Source organism: Camelus dromedarius, chromosome 4 (assembly GCF_036321535.1).
Source record: "Camelus dromedarius isolate mCamDro1 chromosome 4, mCamDro1.pat, whole genome shotgun sequence".
In the NCBI taxonomy this organism is placed as follows: domain Eukaryota; kingdom Metazoa; phylum Chordata; class Mammalia; order Artiodactyla; family Camelidae; genus Camelus; species Camelus dromedarius.
Window position 1 is genome coordinate 86,220,413 of NC_087439.1, and position 24,234 is coordinate 86,244,646.

Sequence of the window (24,234 nt, forward strand, 5' to 3'; positions counted from 1 at the left end):
AGATTTGGACAGGCAACCTAATGCAGACAGTGTCCCTGGGCTGGGGGGATGGGTGAGTTGGTGGGGGGCATGGGGACATGATCCTAAAGGCAGGAATTGGGTAAGAGACAATAGCAGAGGCAGAGTCTTCCTGGGTTCCTGGGACAGTAATCCTGTCTAAGGCAGCTTAAAAATCCAAGTGGACAAATGAGAGGAGAGAAGCCAAGATGCTGACCCAGGCAGTCGGAACCAAGAGCGGGAGCCAGCACAGGGAGAGATGCTTTGAGCCCCAGGTCAGCTCACCTCAGGGCTTTTTCTTCCTTCCTTTCACTTTTCCTTCATTTCCTTTCTTTACACAAAGCAGTGGACTCTATTTGAGAAAAGAACAGTTCTGTGAGTCCCCAGGGGTCAGAGTTCCCATCTAAAATGTCACTTTCTCACTTCTGCATATACAATATTTCCATATGTCTTTTAAGCGCTATCCTCGGGGCAGAAAGATGAACTCAGCTAAACTCTCCTCACTGGAGGCTTGGCCTTTGGAATGGCTTCTGAGGGTGAATATAAAGTGATATTCTTGAGCTTGCCTGCTGCATATGGCGAGAGTTCAGCTCAGTTGCACTGGTGGGAGGAGCCCAGGGGAGGGAGGTGGGATGCATTAATTGTCCCCAAACCTGACTGAACATCAGTCACAACCCTGATAAAAACACAGATCAGCCAGCATAAGCTCATGACACTGCAGGGAAGAACAACCCTTGAATATCGGGAACCTTAACACAACAAAATGGATTTCTGACTCTGTGTCCAACAAGGTTAGGGGGAGTGGCATGTGTGTGTCTGCTCGTGGTGATCACTCGGGAACTCAGGCTGACGCAGTCTCCATCTCCACGTCCTTTAGGGATGTCTGCATCGGGGGAGGGATTGGGCAGAACCACTTCCTGGCTTTTAAGTATCTGCCTGAACATCACTTCTGCTCACATTTCAATGGCTACAGTACCGTCAAGTCTAACTGAAAAAGAGGCAGGAAAGTGCAGTCCCACCACACATTTACAGAATGTACAGACGGAATATTTGTGAATAATCTTAATAATTACTACAGCCCTCGAGATTCTGATTCATTATATCTTCTTCAAATCAGTCTAGTAATCTCCTGGGATTGGAAACCCCTGTCTTGTCAAGTGGATCTTTGGAGGAACTGCCCAACTGAGGGTCAAGTCCTTTTCCTGACTTCTTGCTAAGGCATCAAAAGTCGTGAGTAGGTTGCATTCAACAGACATCCAGTCTGAAGAACCACTTTTATTTTATTTTGTTTGTTTCTGTTTTTTTTTGGGGGGGGAGGTTATAAGGTTTTTATTTATTTGTTTTTTAACAAGGGTTCTGGGGATTGAACCCAGGACCTCACGCATGCTAAGTATGCACTCTACCACTGAGCTATATTCTCCCCTCACCCCACGGACCACTCACCCACTCTTCAAGATGGAACCAAATGCAAAGTAACTATTTTTTATTTCTATTAACAACAAAAGGCTTCCATAGTTTCACATTTCATTGCTTTTAAGAGCACATATATTACAAATAAAGAAATTCCACAAACTTTAAAGATTAGTATTTATCAACACTTTTGTACACATACACAAATATTTTAATATAATGGTATCTGAAATGTTATTCATATAATTTTAGCACTGTCATAAGTATTAACTAAAAAGGTTCTTTTAAATTTGGTAAAAACCATGTATTTTACAATCTTTTATTTACATTGGAAATACGCTTAAATGTTACAAAAACATTCACTTTGACCTTTAAAATATGTGTACGAGGACTGGGTACTGAACATACTGTAACCGACAGCAAACTTACGGTTTGCTTTTGAGCTACACATTTATTGGAATTTCATAGCAAATATTCAGCTTGGCTTGATCGACGCCGCTCAAAGGAAAAAAAAAAAACTGTAAGAAATGTGCAAATCTGGAGGCTGGCAAAATTCTCAAGCTAACGAGGTAAAAAAAAAATATTAACACCGTTAAAATCTTCAAATAAATTAAATCTGTCTTTCTCTTCCCGGAGATTAGCTGCAAATTCAGAGTTCTCTTGGAGGCGCGTCTGACGCTACAGGCTCTCTTTCTCCCTCAAACTTCTGCGCTGGGTGAGACCGAGGCTGCGGACAGAGTGGGCGTGGCCTTGCTAATTACTCGCGTGCAGGTTCGCTCCACTCCGCGCTTTGAAGGGTCGTCCCAGCACGTAATCTTGAGATGGGACAAAACAACAAGACAAAACAAAATGATGACAGAGAGGTTTGTGTTGATATCTCAAAACACAAAATTAAACCCCCAAACAGTGATTTTTTTAAAAAAAATTCCCCACAGGGAAATCTGCAAATTTTGAAAATGCACTTATCAAGGCATATGTAAAGATTTTTTTTCCCCAGCTACATCACAGCCATGTTGACAAGATTTGAAGTAGCTTTCCAATACTCTTCAACTATCAGATACGTATTTTTAAATGCCTGAATGAATCTTATGTAAGTATTTGAGTAATTCTGGAATTTTATTTTGTCCACAAAGTTTGTAATTTGTACTGTCAAAATCTGCCCAAAAAAGGGAAAGATCTGAAATCTCATTTGAGTGTTTGCATTAATGGAAATACAAGAAAAATATACCTTGGCCTGGTTTTACTTTTGAAAATAATCTTAATATGCCTAAATGATACTCTCCCATCAGATCTATTCAAATCATGCTATGTGAACACAATAACAACAGCAGAACCCCCCAGGCACCTCTAAAATCTCTGTGCAGATGAGATCTAATGAATATTTTAAACTTCCTGTTACGATGATTTCCCCACTAACTTCACACATTAACCAAGCGTTAGCTCAACTCCTCTTCCAAGCCAGAATTGCCACTCTGTCCCCCACCAAACAGCCAGCATCTATGAATTCTATACCACCAATAAATTCTCCTTGTGATCAATGTCACAAGTTCTGCTTGAATAATTTGGCAAATAATGCATCCAAAAAGCACCTGAAATTCTAAAACCAACATGCCTTTGGATCTTGCCCACTTGGCACCGTAACAGAGCGGATGTGTTCTTGTCACTATATTTTGATATATATATTTTGATATAATATTTGATATTATATTTGATATCAGTTACCACCGTTGACTATGCGACTATGCTGTCCCCCTTCTAAATGTTGAAACAGACTCCGAATCAGCATTTCCTATTTATGTTTCATCCAGGTAGTTATACGTATTACTTTGGCCTCCATCAAAAGAGGCTTTTATGGTTTTTGGCCGTTTATAAAACAGCATGACATTCTGGCTGCCCATAAAGGTAATTACTGCCTGCCTGTCACTTGAGCAACTCAAGCTACCCCAGCTCCACATCTCCATTTTACACACCAGCATCCACTTCATCCTGCTCCATCTCTCACCTCATATTAAAGGTTCTTTCACTAAGTAGTGGCTTCTGTCTTAACCTTTTAGCTAAGACTTTTCTGGACACTCTTGGAGTGAATGGCATATTTAATTCTATTTCTATCTTTCTATTTATGTCTGTCTATCCATTCAAGCTGTTTCCATTTTTACAAAGTTTAATGGTAGGATTTCTCTCTTCACTGTAATTGTGTATGTACCTGTGTCCAAAATATGTGTATGGATACATAGCTATGAGAAGGTATCCATGCGTTACAGATTATGGTTCATTCTTGCATTACAAGATTATGCTCAAATTTGACTGCCCTTCCCTCCACCAGAGTCCAAACCCAAACATTACAGTCAAATGCCTTTTTATTAAAAAAAAAAAAACAAAACTGAGAAAAGAAACAAACACATTTTTTAATGTTATAAATCCAAACTGAGATTAAATACCCAGTTTTAAAAAATACACTGGACTTCAAGGACCCCTATCCTTTGCCAGCTGTTCCTGATTTCAGGAAATTGTTCATTACCACCAACTCAAAACACTTATCAGTGGTTGCCATGACAATGGCTTATTTTGCTGTAGATGACTTACAGTTTCGCTGTGGTTAATTTAAACCTAATGACTGATATCAATCAAATAGTTCTTCCTCTAGGAGCTCTTCCACAGAGTTAGAAGTTAGTATTTTGTCCTCAGTTTAATCTAAGGTGGAAATGTAGAAAGACCATATACTAGTAAATCATTTTTAAGGAAAAAGTTGTTGAAGATATCATGAGTGTTGTAGTCACTGTTCCACATATAAAGCCCTAGGTGACAAATCCCCACTGAAGCTCAGGTCGAGGAGAAAGTTTATCTTTCCTGCCAACAGATCTATTTCTTTTACTGAATAACAAGACCTGTGCAATCCATTAGTTTCTTTTCTTTGCATCTGTTTCCAGGAAGCACAGAGTCAAATTCTGCTTCTCTTAGCAAAGGTTTTCTGGAAAAGAAATTTTTTTTCTCTTGTCTTTGTACTATTGTTTTAGCACTTTGAGGTATAATGAATCTTTGTTTTGGGTACAGATGAGCTCAGATGTATTTGAGAAGTTGATAGAGTATAGATTTTCCATTTAAAAGCTAAGTTGTTCACTTTAGCTTTTTGATTTTAGTAAGCTTTTTTTTTTTTCATATCAACCTACCTTGAAATAGAAATAAAGTTGTTCTAATTAAATGAACACTTAGAAAACACTGGTCACTATGAATGTGTCTGGGGGAAATGAACAGGTAGACCAGAAGGCCACAAAGGACAGACTAGACATAAGGAAAGAAAAACATACCACTTTTGCTTACAGTACTGAGGGAAATACTAGACACAGAGGAGCAGAAGCTGTATAAACATGGACCGTGACAGAGCTGCCAGGAAAAAAAGAGAGAAGCATTTTTGCCCAAAGTTTCAAGGCCAGGTACAATTTACAGTTGGAAACAAGCACTTCTTTGCCACTTTTTCCAATTTTCAGATCCACTGTTGGTTCTTTTTGTTTCACTCTCAGATTTATAATTTCCCCACGCTATCAAGGCATTGCTCCTGAATATTTAATTTCCATTACCCCTTAGCAACCCCTAACCAATACTGTCTCCTCTAGGAATCCTATCCAGGGAGATTTAATCTTTGCATCATAAGTCAATTATGCATTTCTTTCTCTAGCTGCTGTGGAGAGTTTAAAATGTGGGTGGAAGGAGATGGGAAAGATGAAAAAGAAACATATGGAAAATGCAACTAGAATAAAAGATGTGTACGACACATTTCACATTTTGTGAATAGGGTTATAATACCAGGGCCGCTGAAGGAAGGGAAAGGGAATTAATATTTAATGAAAGGCTACTGTGCATGAGGCACTGTTGGGAGGTCAGTGCAAGTTCTCCCCCTCACTTTTCTGTAAAGGACTCTTGGAGGGGACCACAGGTGATGGGATGTCCAGTCAGAGTGTGAGGGATAATGGATGCTGGGAAGAAAGCCAAAAAAAGCAGAACGTGGCTTTTGATCGCTTGATTCTCAGTACCCCCCAAAAGTACTGTGATTCCTGAATGTCGACATCTTGTGCACAGTCTTACAGAATATACCGACTACGTGCCAGAAATCACGGATGACTTGCTTGTAGTGGGGGGGATTGAGTTTTATCCCAATTCTGTCTATCTTCCAGAGGCCCAGTCTTGACCGTCAAAGACCTTGACCCTAGTCCTGGTGTTCTTCCTGAGTATGGTGCAGAGACCCCTAGTGGCAGAACTGTGGAACTCCACATCCCGGCCTGGGGGTTTGTGAGCTGCTCAGTCAGGGGTGATGGAAGTGGCAGGAAGCTCTAGTGCGAATGCCACCCAATGTTGTGGTGTCTAACAGGTGCCACTGGTTCTAGAAAATCAACACACACGGTTTGGATAAACATCTCTGAAAACTGGAAAGCACCTGGGTTCTCATCTTGTTTTCCTATGGATTTTCCCCGACCTGATCTCTCCTTTGAGGGATGGGATGTCGTGCCTGGGGGAGAGAACAGCTCAGAAACATGGTGCTTGTGTAAGTACAATGATATTAGCAGCAAGAAAAAAAAGAGATTCTTTCTGGTCCTTCTGGCATTGGGGATCAAATGGGCGATTTCTATGAATGGACCTCGCGGGCCACCGGGGCAAAGCCTCACCTGCTCATTCATGATTGCCGAGAGCTCACTGAGCATGTCCCTATAGTGGGACCTCAGCTCCTCCTGGTACTCCAGCTGGTCCTCCTTGATGAGGCGCTCATTCACGTCCAGGGCCTGCCCACACGCATCTGCAAATTGCCTTTTGAGACAGTAGGAAGCGCATTTGTAACAAGCAGCTACAGAAAGTGCCAAGTCAGAGTCAGGGTGGCTCAGGTGGCTTCCTGAGCAATTGAAGACGCCCTGTCTGAAGGAACTCAAGGGGGAACATCGCCACAAGGAAAAACTTACCTGAAGATTTCCTTCAAAAGTTTTACTTGGTTGTCAGGATATTTCTTTGCATTGGTTTCTTCAAGGAAAGCTCGTGCGTAGGCCATGGGCCCGGCATTAACCTAATGGGGAGAAGAGAACTGGATGCCGATGGTGTCACCTCCTCCGGGGGGCCTTCTCCGCAGCCAGAAGGAGTGGCGCCCACAGGATGGAACCCCAGTTCTCTCGCATCGCCTGCTGTCTACTCATTTGTTACCCGTCCTCTCTGCTGTCCTCCGGCTAGTCGATGAGCTACTAATGGATGCGTCTGAGCGCCGCACATCACTGCCATCCTTCCCAAACTTCCCACCATTTCAGTTTTTGCTGTGTCCCCCATTCTGCCTGCACCGTTCTTGCCTTTTTTTGTTGTTGTTGAAGTATAGTCAGTTTACAATGTTGTGTCAATTTCCAGTGTACTCATTTTCTTAATAATTTTGAAAACTAGACTCACCTTTATTTACTGCAATAAACTTAACACCTGTGAAGTCAAACATCTGATGAGCTAGTTACTTTTTCCCCTATTAACATGCAAGCAAACATGTAACTATTAATAAGGGACATTCCCCGGTGGTAGTGGTCGAGGCACCACCCTGGGAACCCGTTTTCTTGCATCTCTCTTGAGAGCCTGGCTGAGATTCTGGCCCAAGGAGGCACTGGTCAGACTGCTGAGGGACTCCACAATGCCATGTCCTATTCACGCTCACACACGTGTGCAGAGGAGTCTGTATTCTTTAGGGCTTGGAGCCTTCCTATGTGACTTGGGGCTTGGCAGGAATAAGGTAAAAGAAGAAGGAAGCCAATACTGTATTTGAGGCATCTTCCGATTTCTGTGCCTGCGGTGAGTCCAGTGTGGCGGAGTGGGTCAACAGTATTCAATGCTTTCCTTTATTTCTCCAGATCCAGTCTCCACTTCCCTCTGCTTACCTATGTGCTGAGGAAGGCTGTCCCACTGGGAGTATAACCACGGCTCTTTTACCTTTAAAAATTTATCATTATTATATTATTATTTTGAGTCAGCTATGGGGACACAGACAAGAGGTGGGCGGGGAAGAGGAGGGCCGGGTCAGTGTCAGGATCAACGTTACTGAGCTTTCCTTTGGCCTCAGGCTCCCACATAGCTCTGCGTGGCACTGTTTCTCGTATGCCTTTATTTAAATTTTTAATATTTTGTTCATTATGGATTTTGGAAGGTTTCCTTTCAATTTTTAAAAATATTGCACTAAGATACTATTTTCTCTTGGGGGTGGAGGGATAAATTGGGAGTTTGGGATTTGCAGATACACACTACTATATATAAAATAGATAAACAACAAGGTCCTACTACACAGCACAGGAAATTATGTTCAATACCTTATAATGGTTTATAATGAAAAAGAATATGAAAAGGAATATATATATATATACATATGTATATATATATACACATATAACTGAATCACTATGCTGTACACCAGAAATTAACACAACATTGCAAACCAACTAGGCTTCAATTAAAAAAAAAAGATATTTTTATCTTGATTACTGAATTTTTGCTGCCGCCTTAAATGTTGTGCCCAAGGTGAGTGCCTCACTGGCTGCACCCCAGTCTCAGCTCTGTGAGGATATCTGGGCTCAGGGCTTCCTGCTTGCATCCTCCCGCACACACCACGTCTGTCTGCCTGTCGATCATCAGCTAGCTTTCCCAGCTCTCTCTCTGCCTCCACTGACCCTTCTCTCCCCTGAGTCTTCAGGTCCTGGGAGGGCCACAGCCCCTCAGCCTAACTAGCCCTGGTGTCCATCCTCTGGTTTTCCTAAATACTGCTTATCCTTTTTCAGATCATCTCTTTATTATACTTTATTCCGTCACCCACTGGGAGCCGGCCATCTGTTTCCTCTTGGGACCCTGACAGTTGGATAAATACTGATGCACATTTTATGAACTAATAAACATTTTAAAAAAATTTGTTTCTGAACAGTTTTAGAAGGCTCTTAGTGACAGATACTTAGCTGAGAGCCGTGCTTATCCATTCATTACTTCATTTGTTAGAATTTAGAATATAGAACAGAGTTTCTTCAGAGACGATGGGAAAGGAAGGCTGAGGAAGAAGAAATTTCATTTCAGCTACACTCAAGGAGGGCTTATCTCCAGGTGTCTGGCGCCATCCACGTGCATTTACAAAGAAACAAAATTGTAAAGACTCAGATGAAGGTGTTGGATGATATCACAAATAGAAAAATGTCTCTTATACTCTTTGTTAACAAATTTCAAGGGGCGCTGGGTACCAGGTTCCACCGGCCATGTGCATCTCAGCTCTGGGCGACGCCTACCTTCACGCTGACGCTTCCTTGAAGTTTGAGCTGCAGTCTGATCATGTCCACTTCCTCCATTGTGCAAAGCTGATTGAGCTCAGAAACCTTCTTGGACATCTCATCAATCGCCACTTCAATAGGATTCAGTTCTGTGCTCGACTGGCTGACGACCTGTATCCTCTTCTTCACATAGGGGAACAAGTGACTGGCTGCACAAAAACAACACAGGAGCATTTGAAGGTCGAGGGTCGCGGAAGGGTCAAGGGGTCCCCTGAAGATCAGAATGATCCGGTATCTTTCCTTTGCACACAGAACATTGCATCCTGTGTGTTTCCTGTGTCTGTGGGTTACTTTTCCTCCCGTGTGCCATGCTTTCCCACACCTCTTTGTTTTGCCCCAGCTACTCTCACCTGGCATGTTCTCCCACACTCCACTGGCCAACGTGCCCTGGCTCCCAAGGCTGGACTAGACCTTCAGAGTCTCAAAACACTGAAAAGATGAGAGCTACCACCGCAACTTATAATTCAAGTAAAAACCGCACTAAACCACAATAAAGAATGCTTACATAGATACTGAGTAGCATATAGTACATTTGTTGTAGTTTTTTTTTTTTATTATGAAAGTTCTGGAAAAGTTTATGGAAGGTGAATGTTCCCCGCGGCTTGGAGGTCGCTGCTCCCCATGTCCTGCGTCATCCTGGCCAGCTCACCTCCGCAGGTGGCTTAGGTAACATTGGTTCAGTGACCTGTGCTCCCCTCCCCACTCCGTCTGCCCTAAGACCCCATTTCATCTCTCAGGCTGGGCTCACCTGAAATTCTCATTCCATCTGGCTCTCTCTCCTACCAGGCGGTGAGCACCTTGAAGGCAGGCGTGCTGTTTGATTTACCTGAATTGTCAGAACAGTGCCCAGTGCCTGGAGGCGTTTATCCAATGTTTGCTGAGTCAGTGAAAGGAAGGCCAGCTCATGGAACTGATCCAGCTGGTACTGGAAGGGACATGGAAGGCCATCTCTTCCATTCATTTTACAGATGGGGAAGCCGAATTCCCGAGTGGTTTAGAATCTTGCCCCAAAGCCTACAATTCTGAGAGCAGTGAACCCTGCAGTAACTGAGGGCAGGTACAGGAAGAGAGGGAGGGAAAGCTCAGAGTGCCTCTCCCAAGACACCGACACCATGACCTTCACGACTGGACGATCTAAAGGGAAGAGGTACGTAAAGCGACTCTACGACAGCTCCTGTCCCAGTTGACTGGTCAAGGGTCCCCTCTTGAAAGAGAACAAACAAGAGGAAATCTGAGTTTCCTGGCAAACGTGGCCAAGTTAGCACATGCTGGGTACTTGTCTGCGAGACTGAGATGTCTTGATTTCCACGCATCCAGCCTAACAGAGGGAACAGGCCGCCCTGCGGGTCTGCACCTACTTGTCAGGACCGTCCTCCGCTTGCACTGCTCCTCCACGCCCCCATGCTTCTTGCCCGACAGCGTGAAGGGCGTCTCAAAGACAAAGCGGTTGATGTTGTGGTGCATTTCAAAATCTGTCTTCCGTTCCTCCATTTCCTTTTCCTCAAAGAATGGCGTGACATAGGTCACCTGGATGTAGGCGTATTTGGGGTCCAGATCCTTGGGGTTTACCTGTTTTAACACATGATGGGCAAAGAAAGCGGGGTGAGCCTGAAAGTGCTCCTGGAAGAAAAGTGGGAGGCTCTGCGTTCCCTCAGCCTGGCGTCCTGAGCTGCCCCTCTCCCCTCGGAGGAGAGCAGCCAGCTCGTGTCAGCGCTGGGTGAACCGCAACCACAGAGAGTGACTGGCTGGACTGTGGTCACGTAGCCAGATGGTGGCAGAGGCAGCGTTGGCGCCTGCTTGCTGAGTATCCTGGGCTCTTTGAAACATAAGAACTTGGCCATGTCATATTCTTTAAGCTTTTATTTTCTTTCTTTTCTGTAATGGATGTCTTCACCTGTGCCTAGAATACAAGCTTCTTGAGAGTGCAAAGTATCTCTTTATCCCCCTACGATTCAGCCATGTCCCTAGACAGGGGCCATCAGCTGTGGGCTTGTAATGTGTGGAAGGAAGGTTCCTGGTCTGTTTCTCACGTGAACCGATTACCTATCATATGACTGCAAATATGTTTGTTTTCAATTTCTCAAATTCCTTCTCTAATCTGCAATCAATCATTCTGTATTATTCTTTTTTAAACTAACTGCTTTGGTAAATAGGCTTGACAAATAGCAAGAAAGACAGGCTGTCCCCTAACCCTCCTCCTCCCAAAAAAGCCAGAGAATGGCTTTTGCTCCCCTTCAAGGTGGAGGAGATGACCCTCAGACTCTTTTCTAATGACTCCCTGAAGACTTTTCAGACTTTCCAATTTTCTCCATCCGTCTACCCTCCCGCAGCTTACCTAATTCCAGAGATTTCAGGACGCTCAGAAATTTATCTGCAATGCTACTAATAATTGCACTGTAGGCTGGATATAATTGTAACCATTTTACAGATTAAAAACTGGAGATTCAGCATGACTGCCCAATTTCTCCAAGACGGATCACCAGCTGGTAAGTGGCAGCTCGATGGAATGAAGACTCCAACTGTTCTCACACCAAAGCAGGCATTCTCGCACCACTAGGAGCTCTGCCTCTACTTTGCGTGGAGGCGTGCCACCGTGACAGCGGTTCTAATTCTGTCCATCTTTATGGGGAACGGGGTGGTACCTTTCAAGTTAAGAATGGTGAATACGCTTGTAACAACTCCTGCCCAGACACAGTAATCTAATCTCATGCTCGGACCCCTCCCCATACTAGCTTTGTACAAGAGGACCAGGGTAAAAAGACCTCTTTCGTGGGCCAGTAGAGGCCCATACAATTGGGCACAAGCCAGCTTTTCTAGCTCCACCTACTGCCATATTTTTCTATCCAACTTGTGTTTCAAAGACCTGTTGTCCTCCAAACACATTTTCCCCTTTCATTCCTCCCATCCCTGCATGTGCTAGCTTCTCAGAACTATCTTTGCTTCCAGAAAACACCTTCTACCCTACAATTTGCAGCTCAGACATCGCCCCCCACCCCCGCCCCGTGAAGCACTGTCCAACCAAGAATGAGGTGTGCAAGGAGCCCCTGGTCCTGAGCTGTCTCTGCACGACTTGGAGACGTGGACCGCGTCTCCTGTGCTTCACTTCACTGCGTTCTACTTAACCAGCTGTTTGCACACATCCTTCTCTTCTTAGCCTCGTGTGAACTGTGAGCTCTGGAGGGAAGAGACTGTTCTCCAGGTCCTAGGTCTGGGCCTGGAATGCAGTAGGTGCTTAAGAGAGGCTGGTGTAACGAATGAAAGTGTACGAGGAGATTCTGAGTAATCTCATCAGAGGATGTCAGTATTTGCATTCTGGAGCCAGGAGTAGGTTAATTGGATGTTTGCAGATTAATACAATCTGATGGGCAAGTCTGGTCCTATCACAGAGGATAGATTTCAAAATTGGTATGACCCAGGAAGACCTCCATGACTCAATAAATACTTTTTTTGCTTTTTCCTCCAAGTCCACCATTAGGTCCAATCACTTTAACCTTGTGGTCTCTACTCAAATGAAAACAGCCTATGCGAGAGGTAGTGGCTTTAGTAAGTTGTTTCCAGGATTACCTAAACATTACTCAAACGTGTGTAGGGTTTTTGACACTCCTCCCACCTCCCGAGAAACCACCAATCAACCAATAAACAAACTACCAAAACACCCAAAATAGTCTAGGTAGTTTACTCTGCATAGTTGGGCAGAGATTTAAAATTTCAACAAACGCAGTTTAAAAGCCATTTCTTTGTACTTGCATGAATGTTGATTTTCCCCTACCTTATTGGAGTCTTGGATTATCTTCACATTGTCTGCTCCAAATTTATCGGCGTAGAGTTTGAGCAGTCTTTGGGAAATCTCAGAGAGACCTGTCAGCTTGGGCTCTTTATAAATATACTCTTTGCCTTCTTCTTCTTCAAAAAAACCCTATGAAAGACATACAGTGAACCACCAATTTTTATTAGAGACCTCCAACAGCAAATCACAGGCAAAACAAAGACCATTTACTTAAATATCATATCCAGCCTTCGCTGCCTTCCAAGCCACGGATAAGCACCCTATCAGAGAAAAATCAAGTGAAGGAAACAAAATATCATGTCAGAATCAGTCATTCATGTAAATACTCCCTCGCCAGGCCAAAGAACCTCATGCGGCATCTTACACGGTTTTCTTGATGAAGGCTAATCACTGGTGAGAACTGCTTGCATATATTTTAGGGGAAGAATGCCCTCATGTGGTGGTTTAGTGCAGAACACAAAGTCTGGAGTACTTCTTGTTATTTTTCAAAGAGCAGTATCGTTTTATTAAAGTCTTCTAAAAGTCTTTGAAACTAGCGTAGGAAACACTACAGGGCACGTTAACGGTACCTAAATGGGTTGATACGCGTCCCACATCATCTTAGATGAAAAGCCGTAACAGAAATGACATGTGCTGTGCTCCAAGTACTGATGTTTTAAAAAATTTTACACTGAATATGTCATCAGGGGCCTGATGTAACTCAGCTATATGCAATTTCATCATTCAGCTTATTTCCCTAATAGACTATTTACATTCTTGTAAAACTAGACCTCATAGGATTGAAAATTAAAGTAATCATGTCTTCATTTTTATGGCATAGGAACAAGTAGGTTTTCACCTCCATTAATGTATTTATCTGGTTTGAAACAGGGGGAAGGGAAGATTCCACTGAGGATAATGAGGCTAGCTTTATAATTCCTTCTCACTGAAGAGACACAGGCATTTTTCCTCTGGAATACACGTAGCTTCAGAATACTCAGAATACAGTAGGTCTGGAGTTAAGAATCCAAGAGCTTCTGGTTTCTTCTGACTGCAGAGTTTCCCTCCAGGAAATGGCTCTGGAGGGCTGCGTGAAGATACTGGAGGTCACGAAGAATCTTAGCCATACTTTTTGTTTGTTTGTTTGATCATTTTTGACTATTTAAAAATATTCAATGTATGTAAAAAAAATGGGTTAAATGTTCCAATGCTGTTTTTTATTTTTCTCCCCATGGCTACTGCGAGGCAATCTAAAAATAATAATTACAAGTCACCTCTGTGTGGTGCTTTATATTCGTAGAGCACTTCCATCCATGTGAGTCTGACCACCATGCACAGCGTACTTTCTGTCATTAGTGGGCTGTAACCCAAGACAAGGGGCAGGCCACATTCACCAGCACGATTCTTGTTAAGCAGGTAATTGCCTGTTTCCTTGTGTTTCCCTAACTGACTCTGAGCTTTTTAAAGGCAGGAGAGTGTCTTGTTCAACATCACATGCCCAGTGTTTAGCACAGTGTCTGGTCTTCAGAGGAACATCACTGTGCATTAGTTAAATGCATAAACAGATGAATGAAATAGTTCTTAGAGGGTTTACATCATAAAAGGATATATTTGCATCAAGTATAATTGGAAAAGATTTCATTGCTTTTAATAAAGATGTTTTTATTGAACGATTTCTTTGAAAAATGTTCAAGACCCACATAGCTGATTCTGAGCAGCTTGACCCCAAACTGCTAAAACAGTGACAGTCTGGTGTTGACAGCAAGAAAACCCTCTCCTCGTCATCCCTCGAGACTCTGTAGGGGTAGTGAGGTCTGGCCCCGTTCCCACATGACTTCCGGCCTGCTAGGTTTTTCTCTGTTGCTGTCTTTGTGGAGTTTTGTCTAATTCAAGGTCAGAAGTTAGTGGCTAAAATTGACAGACTGACAACATCAGAGAAATAAGACTTCTGAGGCCAGCAACCGGAACCCCCGCAGGGCAATAGCTGAAGCCACACCCACAACTTCCATTTCAATGAGAAAAATGGCTCTAAGTTCCAGGAAAAGATTTTCTCATCGTGGGGTGAAAACCAGCACAAAGAGACATTATCATGAATTTTTTTCCCCTAACAAATTTCCGAATCGAGAGTTAGCAAAAAGGAGTGGTGAGAGCAGTATTTTATCGTCATTACCATGACCTTTGTGGTCTTGGTCATGACCTGTGACTTTCTTTCATCCTCACTCCTTGGTCTGGAGGACGGGACACAGTACACACTCAGACTCAGGGGCCCCTAAGGACAGGGACACCACAGGCCACTGGTAAGTGTTGTTATCTGTGATGAGGAGGACGATGATGACAATAATACAGAAAAAAAACTCTGCGTCAGTGAAGCAATTTGAGTTTTGGCTAATATGCAGGGAAACAGAGTTTTGGGTGCTTGAAAATACAAACCTCCAGGCTTTCTCTTGCTTGGAAACTACACTTTTCCTTATTGTAACAGGTCTACTGATGCTCATTTTGATATTTTGGTAAGTGATTGTTCAGAAAGACTAGAATTAATTAATTAATTAATTAATTAATTAAGTTATCAGTCACTGTGAATGTTTTCCCCTAACAAATTTCTGAATTGAGAATTAGTTAATTGATTTACAGAACATGGAACTATAAACTTACTGAGACGGCCTTACAGAAGGGCACTGGAGCGGCAGGATGTAGTATCTAACCTGCTACCTGCCAGCCATTGTGTAAGAGCTTTTGGAGCCAGAGAAACGGCATGTCTGACAATGACTGGAATGTGAGCTTACCTTTCACCCAGAGAAACCATCGAAGCGAAGCCCGGCGAGGCACAGGGCACTATCTTAAGGAAGTTTAATGCTCTGCCCATGAAGTAGGTGACTTACATGTAGGGACATCAAGTAATGAAAACCCAGGGCAGCTTCTCTTTGGTCTTAGTCCCAAGGTGATTAGGAGACCACATTTCTAGGCAACAGAAATGTGACCTCTGCGTTTCCCTAGCTAGTTTGATTTTTCAAAATGTCATTTTACAAGGTGAAACACCCTGATCTGCCGTGGTCATGAACCAGCATGCAGCCTAGTTAAACAAGGACTTTGCGTCGGTAGAGTTAACACACCTGAGGTATGAAACTTCAAGGCAACACTCTGTTTTAAAACGTACTTCAATAAACTGACAACTAAAATCATTAACTCCTTCTTAGACGTTTCTGCAGGTACTTCAGAATCTTGCAATATCCCTGGATCATTATTGGGGTGTCAAATATACACATCCCCACTGTTACATTCCACTGATTCAAAGTTCACAGAGGAATGGGTTCAGAGAGGAATCTACCATATAAAAGATGGGTCAGAAAATCCTAATAGGCTAAATGTTAAACACGAAGGAAACCTTCAAGGATGCAGAGAAATGGCTCCATATAAATATGAAGCCAATCTGATATATATTATATATATACACATATCAGTGACCTTCATATAGGAGGGGAGTCAGAAGGATGTATCACATCCTAACGTGGAGACGATGGTTGCAGACAGTACACATGCACCCTCCCCCCGCCCCCAATCCCTCTTCTATCAAAATTCTGCGATGCATCTACACCCACGTAGGCATGATTGAGAATCACGGAATCTGCGTCCTTTGATGAATAGAGTAAAATTCCCCCAGGTCTTTCCCTCAATTCATTCCAGGGCCATCTGATGTTTTAAGTTATGCAATGAGCATTCGCTTGCTTGCTTTCATGCTAAATACCACAGCCTCAGGATTTCATTGATTACAGTTGATGTTTGATCACTTCTGGCGTTTCATTACTCTGGAAATGAATACTTCAGGGACACTTCGGGGATGTTTCATATAGGCTGCTCTGTGGAAAATTTCCGTAGTCAATGATGCCAGGTGTTGCATTAGAAAATTCATGCTATGCAAGACTTGCATTTTTAAAGTTCTTGCCACAAAAGAACAGTTTCCAACTTGTTTTCTAGTGTCTGGCTCATTGCAGACCTAATATTAACTACTCTACCCAATATTGTAAAATGAAAGCATTATTCTGCCGGGGACACAAAAATATTTACAAAAGGCTTTTGCAGAAGTAAAGAGCCAATTGTCTATTATATTGCTGTAATCTTTGTAATATGACTGCAAGACATCAAATTGGATATTAAAAGGTGAATTTTATAGGGACATATGGTACCATCATGAAAAAGAAATGATTTCTGACCATGGGGATTATGCTAATGAAATTCAAGATTTTATCTTAGATCTTTAGAACATTCATTCTGTACACGTTCGGGGGAATGTGCAAGTCTGTTTGGTATTTCTTTATCATCAAGTATGAAGTGATGTGCCCTGTCTGCTCCTGCTGACTCCAATTGATCACACTCTCCGTTTGGTGTCGTAGGACAGGTATTTGAATATCACTGAATGATGGCGACTAAGGCTCTAAATCCCTGGTTATCAGAGAGACCTCCATTAGCTTTCCTTGTTCAAAGGCAGCTGGGGGTGGAGTTGGCAGAGTCCATGTTTAGGCATGTACTCGGGTCTGCAGATTTAACAAAACATTTTGCCTTTTAAGCTCAGGTTGGACTTTGAAATAAAAGACAACCGAGAATACTAGCAGAATTAAAAACAAAAAGCCAGGTGCGTGATCAGCACACTTATTGAGGAGTCTGCAAAAAGAACAAAGTTAGGTCATTTGAAAGCAGCTTTCCCCAGTCCTTCCCCGTCGCCCCCCAGTCTATTTAGTAGAGGGGTTTTCAGGTATTCTTTTAGTAGGTGAGTTAAAGACTCATGACACCAAATTCACAAATGAAGGTAGAAAAATACTGATATGGCATGGGTTGGGAAAGGGATTTAAAGAATTACAAAAAAGTATGTTCTGGTCAGAGAAGAGAGCTGACTGTGGACAATGTGTGGATACCAAAAGAATTTGTCTTTCCAGCCTACTTAGCAATAATTATGTTGAACCACATGAAGTTGCCATCTTTGTAAGTAAAAAATGGTTGAATATGGGCCGTTTCATATGGGTCAAAATAACACAAAGAAAATTCTGTCTTGCAGAACTTAAGGTACTGGCGTGTCACCTCCCCTTGGCTTGTCCTCCAAATTTCTTACGTTGCTTCTCTCTGCAGCTCAGGAGACTTAACCTGACTTTCCCAGCAAAGGTTTAGTTCACTGCTCATCATTTGTGTTGGGAATTAGTACCATCACCTCTGAGAATGCTCAGAGCTCACCACCAAAGAGAGCCCTGTTTCTCATAATGCTCCTTTGGGAAAGGGTAGGATCCTTTCAGGACCCTGGGAAGATGTCCACCAATAGCCACCACTGCAACTTCTGAGATTCTGCCCACCATGCTCTTCTTAATCAGCTGCAACTCTGGTGGCCTGAAATGAGCAGGCAAACTCCAATACTGAGTCTACTATCAAAGTATTCAAACATGTGGTTTCCATATTTATCTGTGTGTGTAGGTTTTCTGACTACACCTACCTTGCAGAAAGATACTCTATGTGAAAAACAAAGGATACATTTTTGTAATTCCGGTAACTGGAATAAACATAATTTAGTTCCAGAAATGCAGGATGACTCCAAAATGAATGGAAGCAGGATTATCTCACCTTTGTACCAAATGTTCATTTGCACAAAAAAGTTAAGGTTCAGTAAAACCATACAGAGGGGAGTGTGAGGCTTATTAGAGCATGCACATGGAGAGAGAGAGAGAGGGAACTTACCACAGCCTGCAACAATCGAGACCAAAAGAAGAAAAGAGCAAACATCTGCATTAACATCTAGTTGGAAAGAAGTATGATTTTGATTTCTTTCTTTTCCATCTGTTTAGTAAGCAGCATCTTAGATGTGGGTTGGAGAAACCCTCAGGTAGGCAGTCTGCTTTTGTGACCAGACTACTAATGGTAGTTTATTACTTTTTCACTGCAAAGATCGCTGAAGGGACGTAGACTCAAATCTAGGTTTGCTGAACGCACATCTTCTTGCCACCTCTGTACTCCTCAGCTAGCTTGTGGTCAGTCCCCAGAAACCCTTTTTCTTCTCTTACAATCCCTCAACTCCCACCTTCCCTTCCTGATGAGGTTTTCTGCCATTTTTTCTTGCTAATGTTTCACGAAGGTCAAGAATTGCTTATCTTCTGTTTATCACCGACTTGCAAGGTATCGTTTCCTTTTCTTTCTCCTGTAGAGCCCCGCATTCCTCTCTCCCCGATATACACTGTCACAGCTCAGACTCTTCTCCAGAGAACCCCAAATGTCTAAATTTAGCTTCTTTCTATAGAACATCCCCCCACATCTCTATCCCTCACACCACTAGCTTTCTCTGTTTCCATGGTCCTGACGCTCCCGTGCAGTGGAGGAAATCTGCACTGGATTAATTCATTTATGGTAAGTGGGTGCCTAGTGGCACTTTCCTTTCCAGGTAGAGAGCAGATATTTCTATTAATTCAGAAGTTAGTTTTTAAGCTGCCTTTGGTGATTAGAGGACAATATTCATTTTCCAAAAGACATCAATGGGAAATGATCTAGAATGATCTAGAATGGATTTGACACCTTCTCTTGCAGCCTTAAAAGATTCTGAAGAGAACAAGAAGCTTTGCGAAACTGTGCTTTTACAAGAAGGGAGAAAAAAAAGGAACTGAGAGGGCTGAGAGTCATTCCAACTGTGCAAATAAAGGAATGGAATGTTTCTCCATAAAATCATAGTCTGAAATATGGCTGCTGAAATATACTAGTGTTACAAGCCTTCCTGGAAAGAAACAGATGGTGCCTGGGTTTATTCCCCTTAAAGCACTGCTCAGAGACACTCATAATTAATACACAATAGAAGTTCACTTTACTTTCAGGCCAATGTGATGGCGAGATATTATTTTCAGTCTTGTTCGCTGTTTGTGCAGTAAGTTGAGGAAGATAACTTTAAAATTATATTGACCTGCGGTGTGGGCAACAAAACTGTATCACGCTCTGCTGAGACACAGTGATGGGTTGAAAGTTAGAGAAAAGAAAATGCATGATTTTAAAGTCAAAGGTTCATGGCTTTGACATGCTGGAGCCCCTAGGAATTCTTTGTTTCCTGGAATGTTATAGATTTCGCTTCTTAAAACATTTTCAATTAAATTTTACTTTCCAGTATGAGGCAAAGCTATAATAAAATATTCTGAGATGAAGTGGGAGAAGGAAGGTAATGAAAAATAGTGCTTTCTTTCTCCAAGAAGTTTGAAATCATTGTTTTAACTCAATCTGTATTAAGACCTATGGAGTTCTCCACTCTTTTTTTTTTTTTTCCAATTTAGTACATTCCTCTGGCCAAACATATAGACCCTCACACCCGGAGAAACACTCAAATATACCCAGGTACACACCCGCCCTCACCCCACTCCCTTAATCCTTTGGCACAAGTAGTTAGATGTGTCCTGTAAAGAATGAAAGACAGCAATCAAATGCTCAACAGAACTTAGAGGCCATGCTGCTTGTAGGGAACTTACCTGTCCATAAAATGCCACACGATAGAAGCGGCCAAAAAGCCGCTTTTCCGAATTCACCACCTCCGCGACCTTTAGGTACGACCGATGAATGTCGTAGTAGAGATCCGATAATTTCTGAAACCAGAAACAAAAGGTTTCATGAAGATGATGCTGGCTTAAAAAAATAGGGACTTTCTACTTTTAAACGACATGTGAACCAACTTCTAGGTTTAGAACACATACTTTGAAGTCTCTCTGCTTCTCAAAGACAGCAATGATGGGTTTGTTGACATCAGCAATGAGTTCATATCGCTCAGACTTCCAAAGGAACTCCACACACATGTACAGCTGCTCCACGAGGATATTCTGCAATTCCCCAAATGGAAATGAGATTGTGCATGATTAAGTTTGTGGCTCATCCCTGAAACCTGGCTTCAAAACTGTTGCATTGCCAATTTTATTTTTTCATAGTGGGATTTCTGTGTTTCTTTATGATTGAGAGTTGCATCCATCCTGGAAAGGATGGTGGTATCTTCTTGGATTCTTCTCTTTCCATCACCAAATTAGTCCTTCAAAATTGCTAATTTAAATCTATGAAAAGTATTCAGATCTGTCTAGTTCTTTCCATTCCCACAGTCACTGGCTTAGATCAAACCCGTTTCTTACTCTCAGAGCCCCGGGGTAGTCTTCAAGTTACTCTGTTTTCCCTCACCAACTGGTCCAATGGATCCTGTGTGTTGCTCTCCAGTAATCTTTCTTTCTAAAACATAAATCTGATCATGAGCTCTCTGCTGCTCTAAACCACTGGAGGAGTCCAGTGTCTATGAACTGCTGTCCAAATTCTCGAGCATGGCATTGAAGGGGCTCCATAACCAGGCACCAGCCTTTGTCAGTTCTCCCCTCTTTCAGCCTCCTGCCATTCATTGACTTTGCACTTTGGCTACGCCATACTGTACCATGCCATTCTTAGAATACTTTATAATTTCCACACTTTGCCTGTGATGTTGCTTCTCCCAGAAGAACCTTATTTTCTCATTCGACACCTTCAGGGCCTATCAAATGTCAAGACCCATGCAAAAGTCTGGAGAGCTTTTATTCATGTCCCATCGTCTCCATTCTAACCACTTTCACATTAAAAAAAATTCTTCCCCTTTTAATTGAGGCCACACATGATGCCTGGATTTATAGTTACTGCGTCTTAGACTGGCTACTCCTCACCTGGAAGGAAGTGTGTCTTTCTCAAGATTCTAAACCCTTTGAGAGCTGGAATTATGCCTTATTTATCTTAGTCTCAATGCTTCACATATATTAGTGTTTTAACAAATGTTCAACCGAATTCATATTATATACTCTCAAGAGCAAGTGCATAATATTATTGGAATGTTTTCAACAATGTCTTTTAAAGATTCTTAAACATTATTTGAAATAGTTAATATAAATATGCAGCTGCATTTACTATTTATTTGCAATGTACACTGAATTAATGTACAACCAAATGTAAAATTTCATTGAAATATACTCCAAAATTTGCTTTCTGTATCCTTTTTAATCAATCTAATATTATGATTAAATAATAGCATATGAAATATTTTATTTCCTTGATGAAGAGAGTTCTAGTTTCTTTGCCTGAATTGTTGCTAAGTAATTCTTGGTAGAAAGCTTCTTTTTATGAATTAAAAAAAACCATATTTTGCACACCAGAAGGATTTCTGCAGAATCTAGTGAGACCTTCTGTTCAAGTCTATTTGTTAATAAATTTTCTGATGCATTAAAGAAAAGCTGTTACCAGACCACAAAGTTTTTAGCATCCTTTCCACATTTACCACAGAACTAGAGATTTTATATTTTACAAAAGAGCTGATCATATGTATTTGGGTCCATCTTAGAGAAGTCAAGTTTAATTTCAATTTTCATTGAAAATTATGCTTTATCAATGCAATCTGATACCTATTAATCTTAGTTTAATTTTAGCCTGCATCTTATTTTGTCTAAGTCATATTACAGAATGACTTTAGTTGATTTTTGAGTAAGATTTTTCTCCCCCCAATTCAGCTTAATATTACAATTCAATGCATCTTTTTACTCAATTGCTGCTCACTTGATAATTTTCGTCTAACCTCATTGTATGGTGTATCTTGCATTCCCGAATCTTCTTTCATTTCCCCTTCTTCTTTGATATTTGGTGTAATGCTCAGAAAAGCCGGCCAGCCCATAGAGAACATGCCTTGAGAGGACCAAGCAAAATACAACATTATTATTTGAGCCAAATCCTGCTTGGATTAGATATTGCCTTTCTTCATGATGTTACACGTGGTGGTTATAGAACACACACAGTCAACGAGATGGTTAGATTATGACGGTTGATGAATACTTTCTGCCAGGCGAGCAATGTTCCCCTTTTTATAACTTTTGTGTCATTATCAGGTGACCCCTTTCCTATAAGGAGCTGGCATGGAGTTATGGACAGAACACAGGCTTGCAGATTGATGCAGCTCCAATGCCTTGCTTTAATTAACCTCTTTGAGTTTGTTTCCCTCATTTGTTAAACTAGAGACATTGATATCCATCTCAAAGGATGTTGAAAGGATTCAAAACAGTAACATAGGGTCATCATATTGGAGAAGAAGCGGTTCTATTTGCTGAGAACTTTTTAGTATTCAAAACTTCACAAATTTTGGATGGATGGGATTTCTGAATGGTAGGAACTCTGAGTTTTTATCGAGTAGGTTCTGTAGGTCTAAGATGGTTTTTACTTCTAGGAATACATTTAAGAGTTTCGTTGAAGTAAAATGTAAGCAGTGATTGAATTTTCACCAGTTTGTTACACGGGGGTAAAGGAGCTCAGTTAGACACTCACTTCCTCCACCAGGAGTGGTTAGTAAAGGGTTGCTATCACAGGGGTGGATATCCTCTGGGAGCAGGGATGGTGTGCAAATCTTTTCCGTTTTCCAGTAACCTACGGCAGTGCAAGATGAGGTTAGGACATTGTCACATGTTTATGTTAATCCAAGCTTATGAAACTACAAGTCGTTAACCAGTGAAGCATCCTCGTTTTGAACCAGTTAGCCTGGCTGTACAGAAAATAAACATAATAATGGCATGAAAGAAAGAGTTAAAACTTAAAAGTAGAGCATAATTAGAAATATCTATGATAATTAATGTTGCTTAAGAAAGCACTGAGATTAAGGAAAATTTTAAATTAATACATTTTAAGTTAAGTTTCGACATACTGACTTTCTCCCCTCACGTGGTCACTTACCCCTTCTTTTCAGGTATTCTGCAATGAGGGCAGCTATATGGATGTAGCACATAGCAGCCTGGAATGAAAAAGAAAACAGTTTGAGAGGAAGGCACACTCTATAGATTTTACTGTCTGTCTAATCGGGACTAATCTTCCAAGGCGAATCAGTATTCCAAGTCAGAATATGTGGAGAAATCCTTTTAATGATAGAACTGAAAATGAGAGTCAATTAGATTTCCAAGAAGTTCCCAATTCAGAATAAAATGTATATTTGTGAATTTTTTTGGTTTGTTTTTCTCAATGTAGTTTTCAGTTGAGTGATGAGCTGGCCTGAAGAATTTTCCCCTAGAATTGAATTATCTTCTTTCTTAATATCAATGTGTGGGGATATATATATATATACACCTCCACGGTTCTCTTTTCTTGTTAAAACTATAAAATATACCATCTAGATCTAAACTGGAAGTAACAGTAAGCTGTCTTTTTACTTTTTCTACCTCCCCATTCAAATTTCTGTTGCCTTTAAAATGGGTCAAGGTGGCATCTGATTAACCAGAGTAACCTTGTGTAACATGTGCTCTCCTCAATCAGATTAGGTGGGTGGCATTTTTTTGTTCTCTAATACCTCCTTGTAAAGCCTTGAACATCGCTGAACACATAGTAGACCCTGACCTGCTGAAGAGTCCAAATGACTTCAGCTTTCCCCATGGAAGTTTTGTGGAGGAATTCCTCCATTTTCAGGGCAGTCCAAGGGAACTGTAGTTTCTCATTTTTGTCCTGATCAAGCTGCCACCAAATGAAGCCTCTGGGCAGATCTACTTCCATCCCAGAGTCCCTCATAGTTGTTTAGAAGAACTGGAGGTTCTAGGACAATCCTAGATAAATTAATCTCTACCCAGTGGGGACGTATTTCTTGGAATAAGGCAGAAGTTCCCCCAGTTGGTGTCCAGAAGCTGCTTCGATGCTGAGAATTTCCAGACACCCTCACAGCCATCCTCCTTAGCCTCAGGCTTTTAGCATTTGGTTCTACACTGCCCATCCTACAACTGCAGC

The 24,234-nt window shown here is 41.7% G+C and overlaps 1 protein-coding gene across 14 annotated transcripts in view; it reads right to left on the reverse strand.

Moving 5' to 3' along the window:
• Positions 1-1,595: 1,595 nt before the first annotated feature.
• Positions 1,596-24,234, reverse strand: part of DOCK10 (dedicator of cytokinesis 10) — a 241,535-nt gene continuing 218,896 nt past the window's right edge. For 7 of the 14 annotated variants that reach the window (XM_064485213.1, XM_064485212.1, XM_064485211.1 and 4 more), the window contains exons 46-57: positions 23,200-23,257; positions 22,798-22,896; positions 22,058-22,164; positions 20,184-20,306; positions 19,962-20,075; positions 12,490-12,636; positions 10,079-10,289; positions 8,679-8,869; positions 6,354-6,454; positions 6,066-6,204; positions 4,713-4,788; positions 1,596-2,222 (exon numbers count right to left, since the gene is read on the reverse strand). In XM_064485213.1, the coding sequence (XP_064341283.1) occupies positions 2,161-2,222; positions 4,713-4,788; positions 6,066-6,204; positions 6,354-6,454; positions 8,679-8,869; positions 10,079-10,289; positions 12,490-12,636; positions 19,962-20,075; positions 20,184-20,306; positions 22,058-22,164; positions 22,798-22,896; positions 23,200-23,257 (1,428 nt within the window). In that variant the 3' untranslated portion in view covers positions 1,596-2,160. Of the gene's footprint in view, positions 2,223-3,990; positions 4,099-4,712; positions 4,789-6,065; positions 6,205-6,353; positions 6,455-8,678; positions 8,870-10,078; positions 10,290-12,489; positions 12,637-19,961; positions 20,076-20,183; positions 20,307-22,057; positions 22,165-22,797; positions 22,897-23,199; positions 23,258-24,234 lie in introns of all 14 variants that reach the window. The other 7 variants (XM_064485215.1, XM_010979096.3, XM_010979097.3 and 4 more) reach the window with 3 other exon arrangements.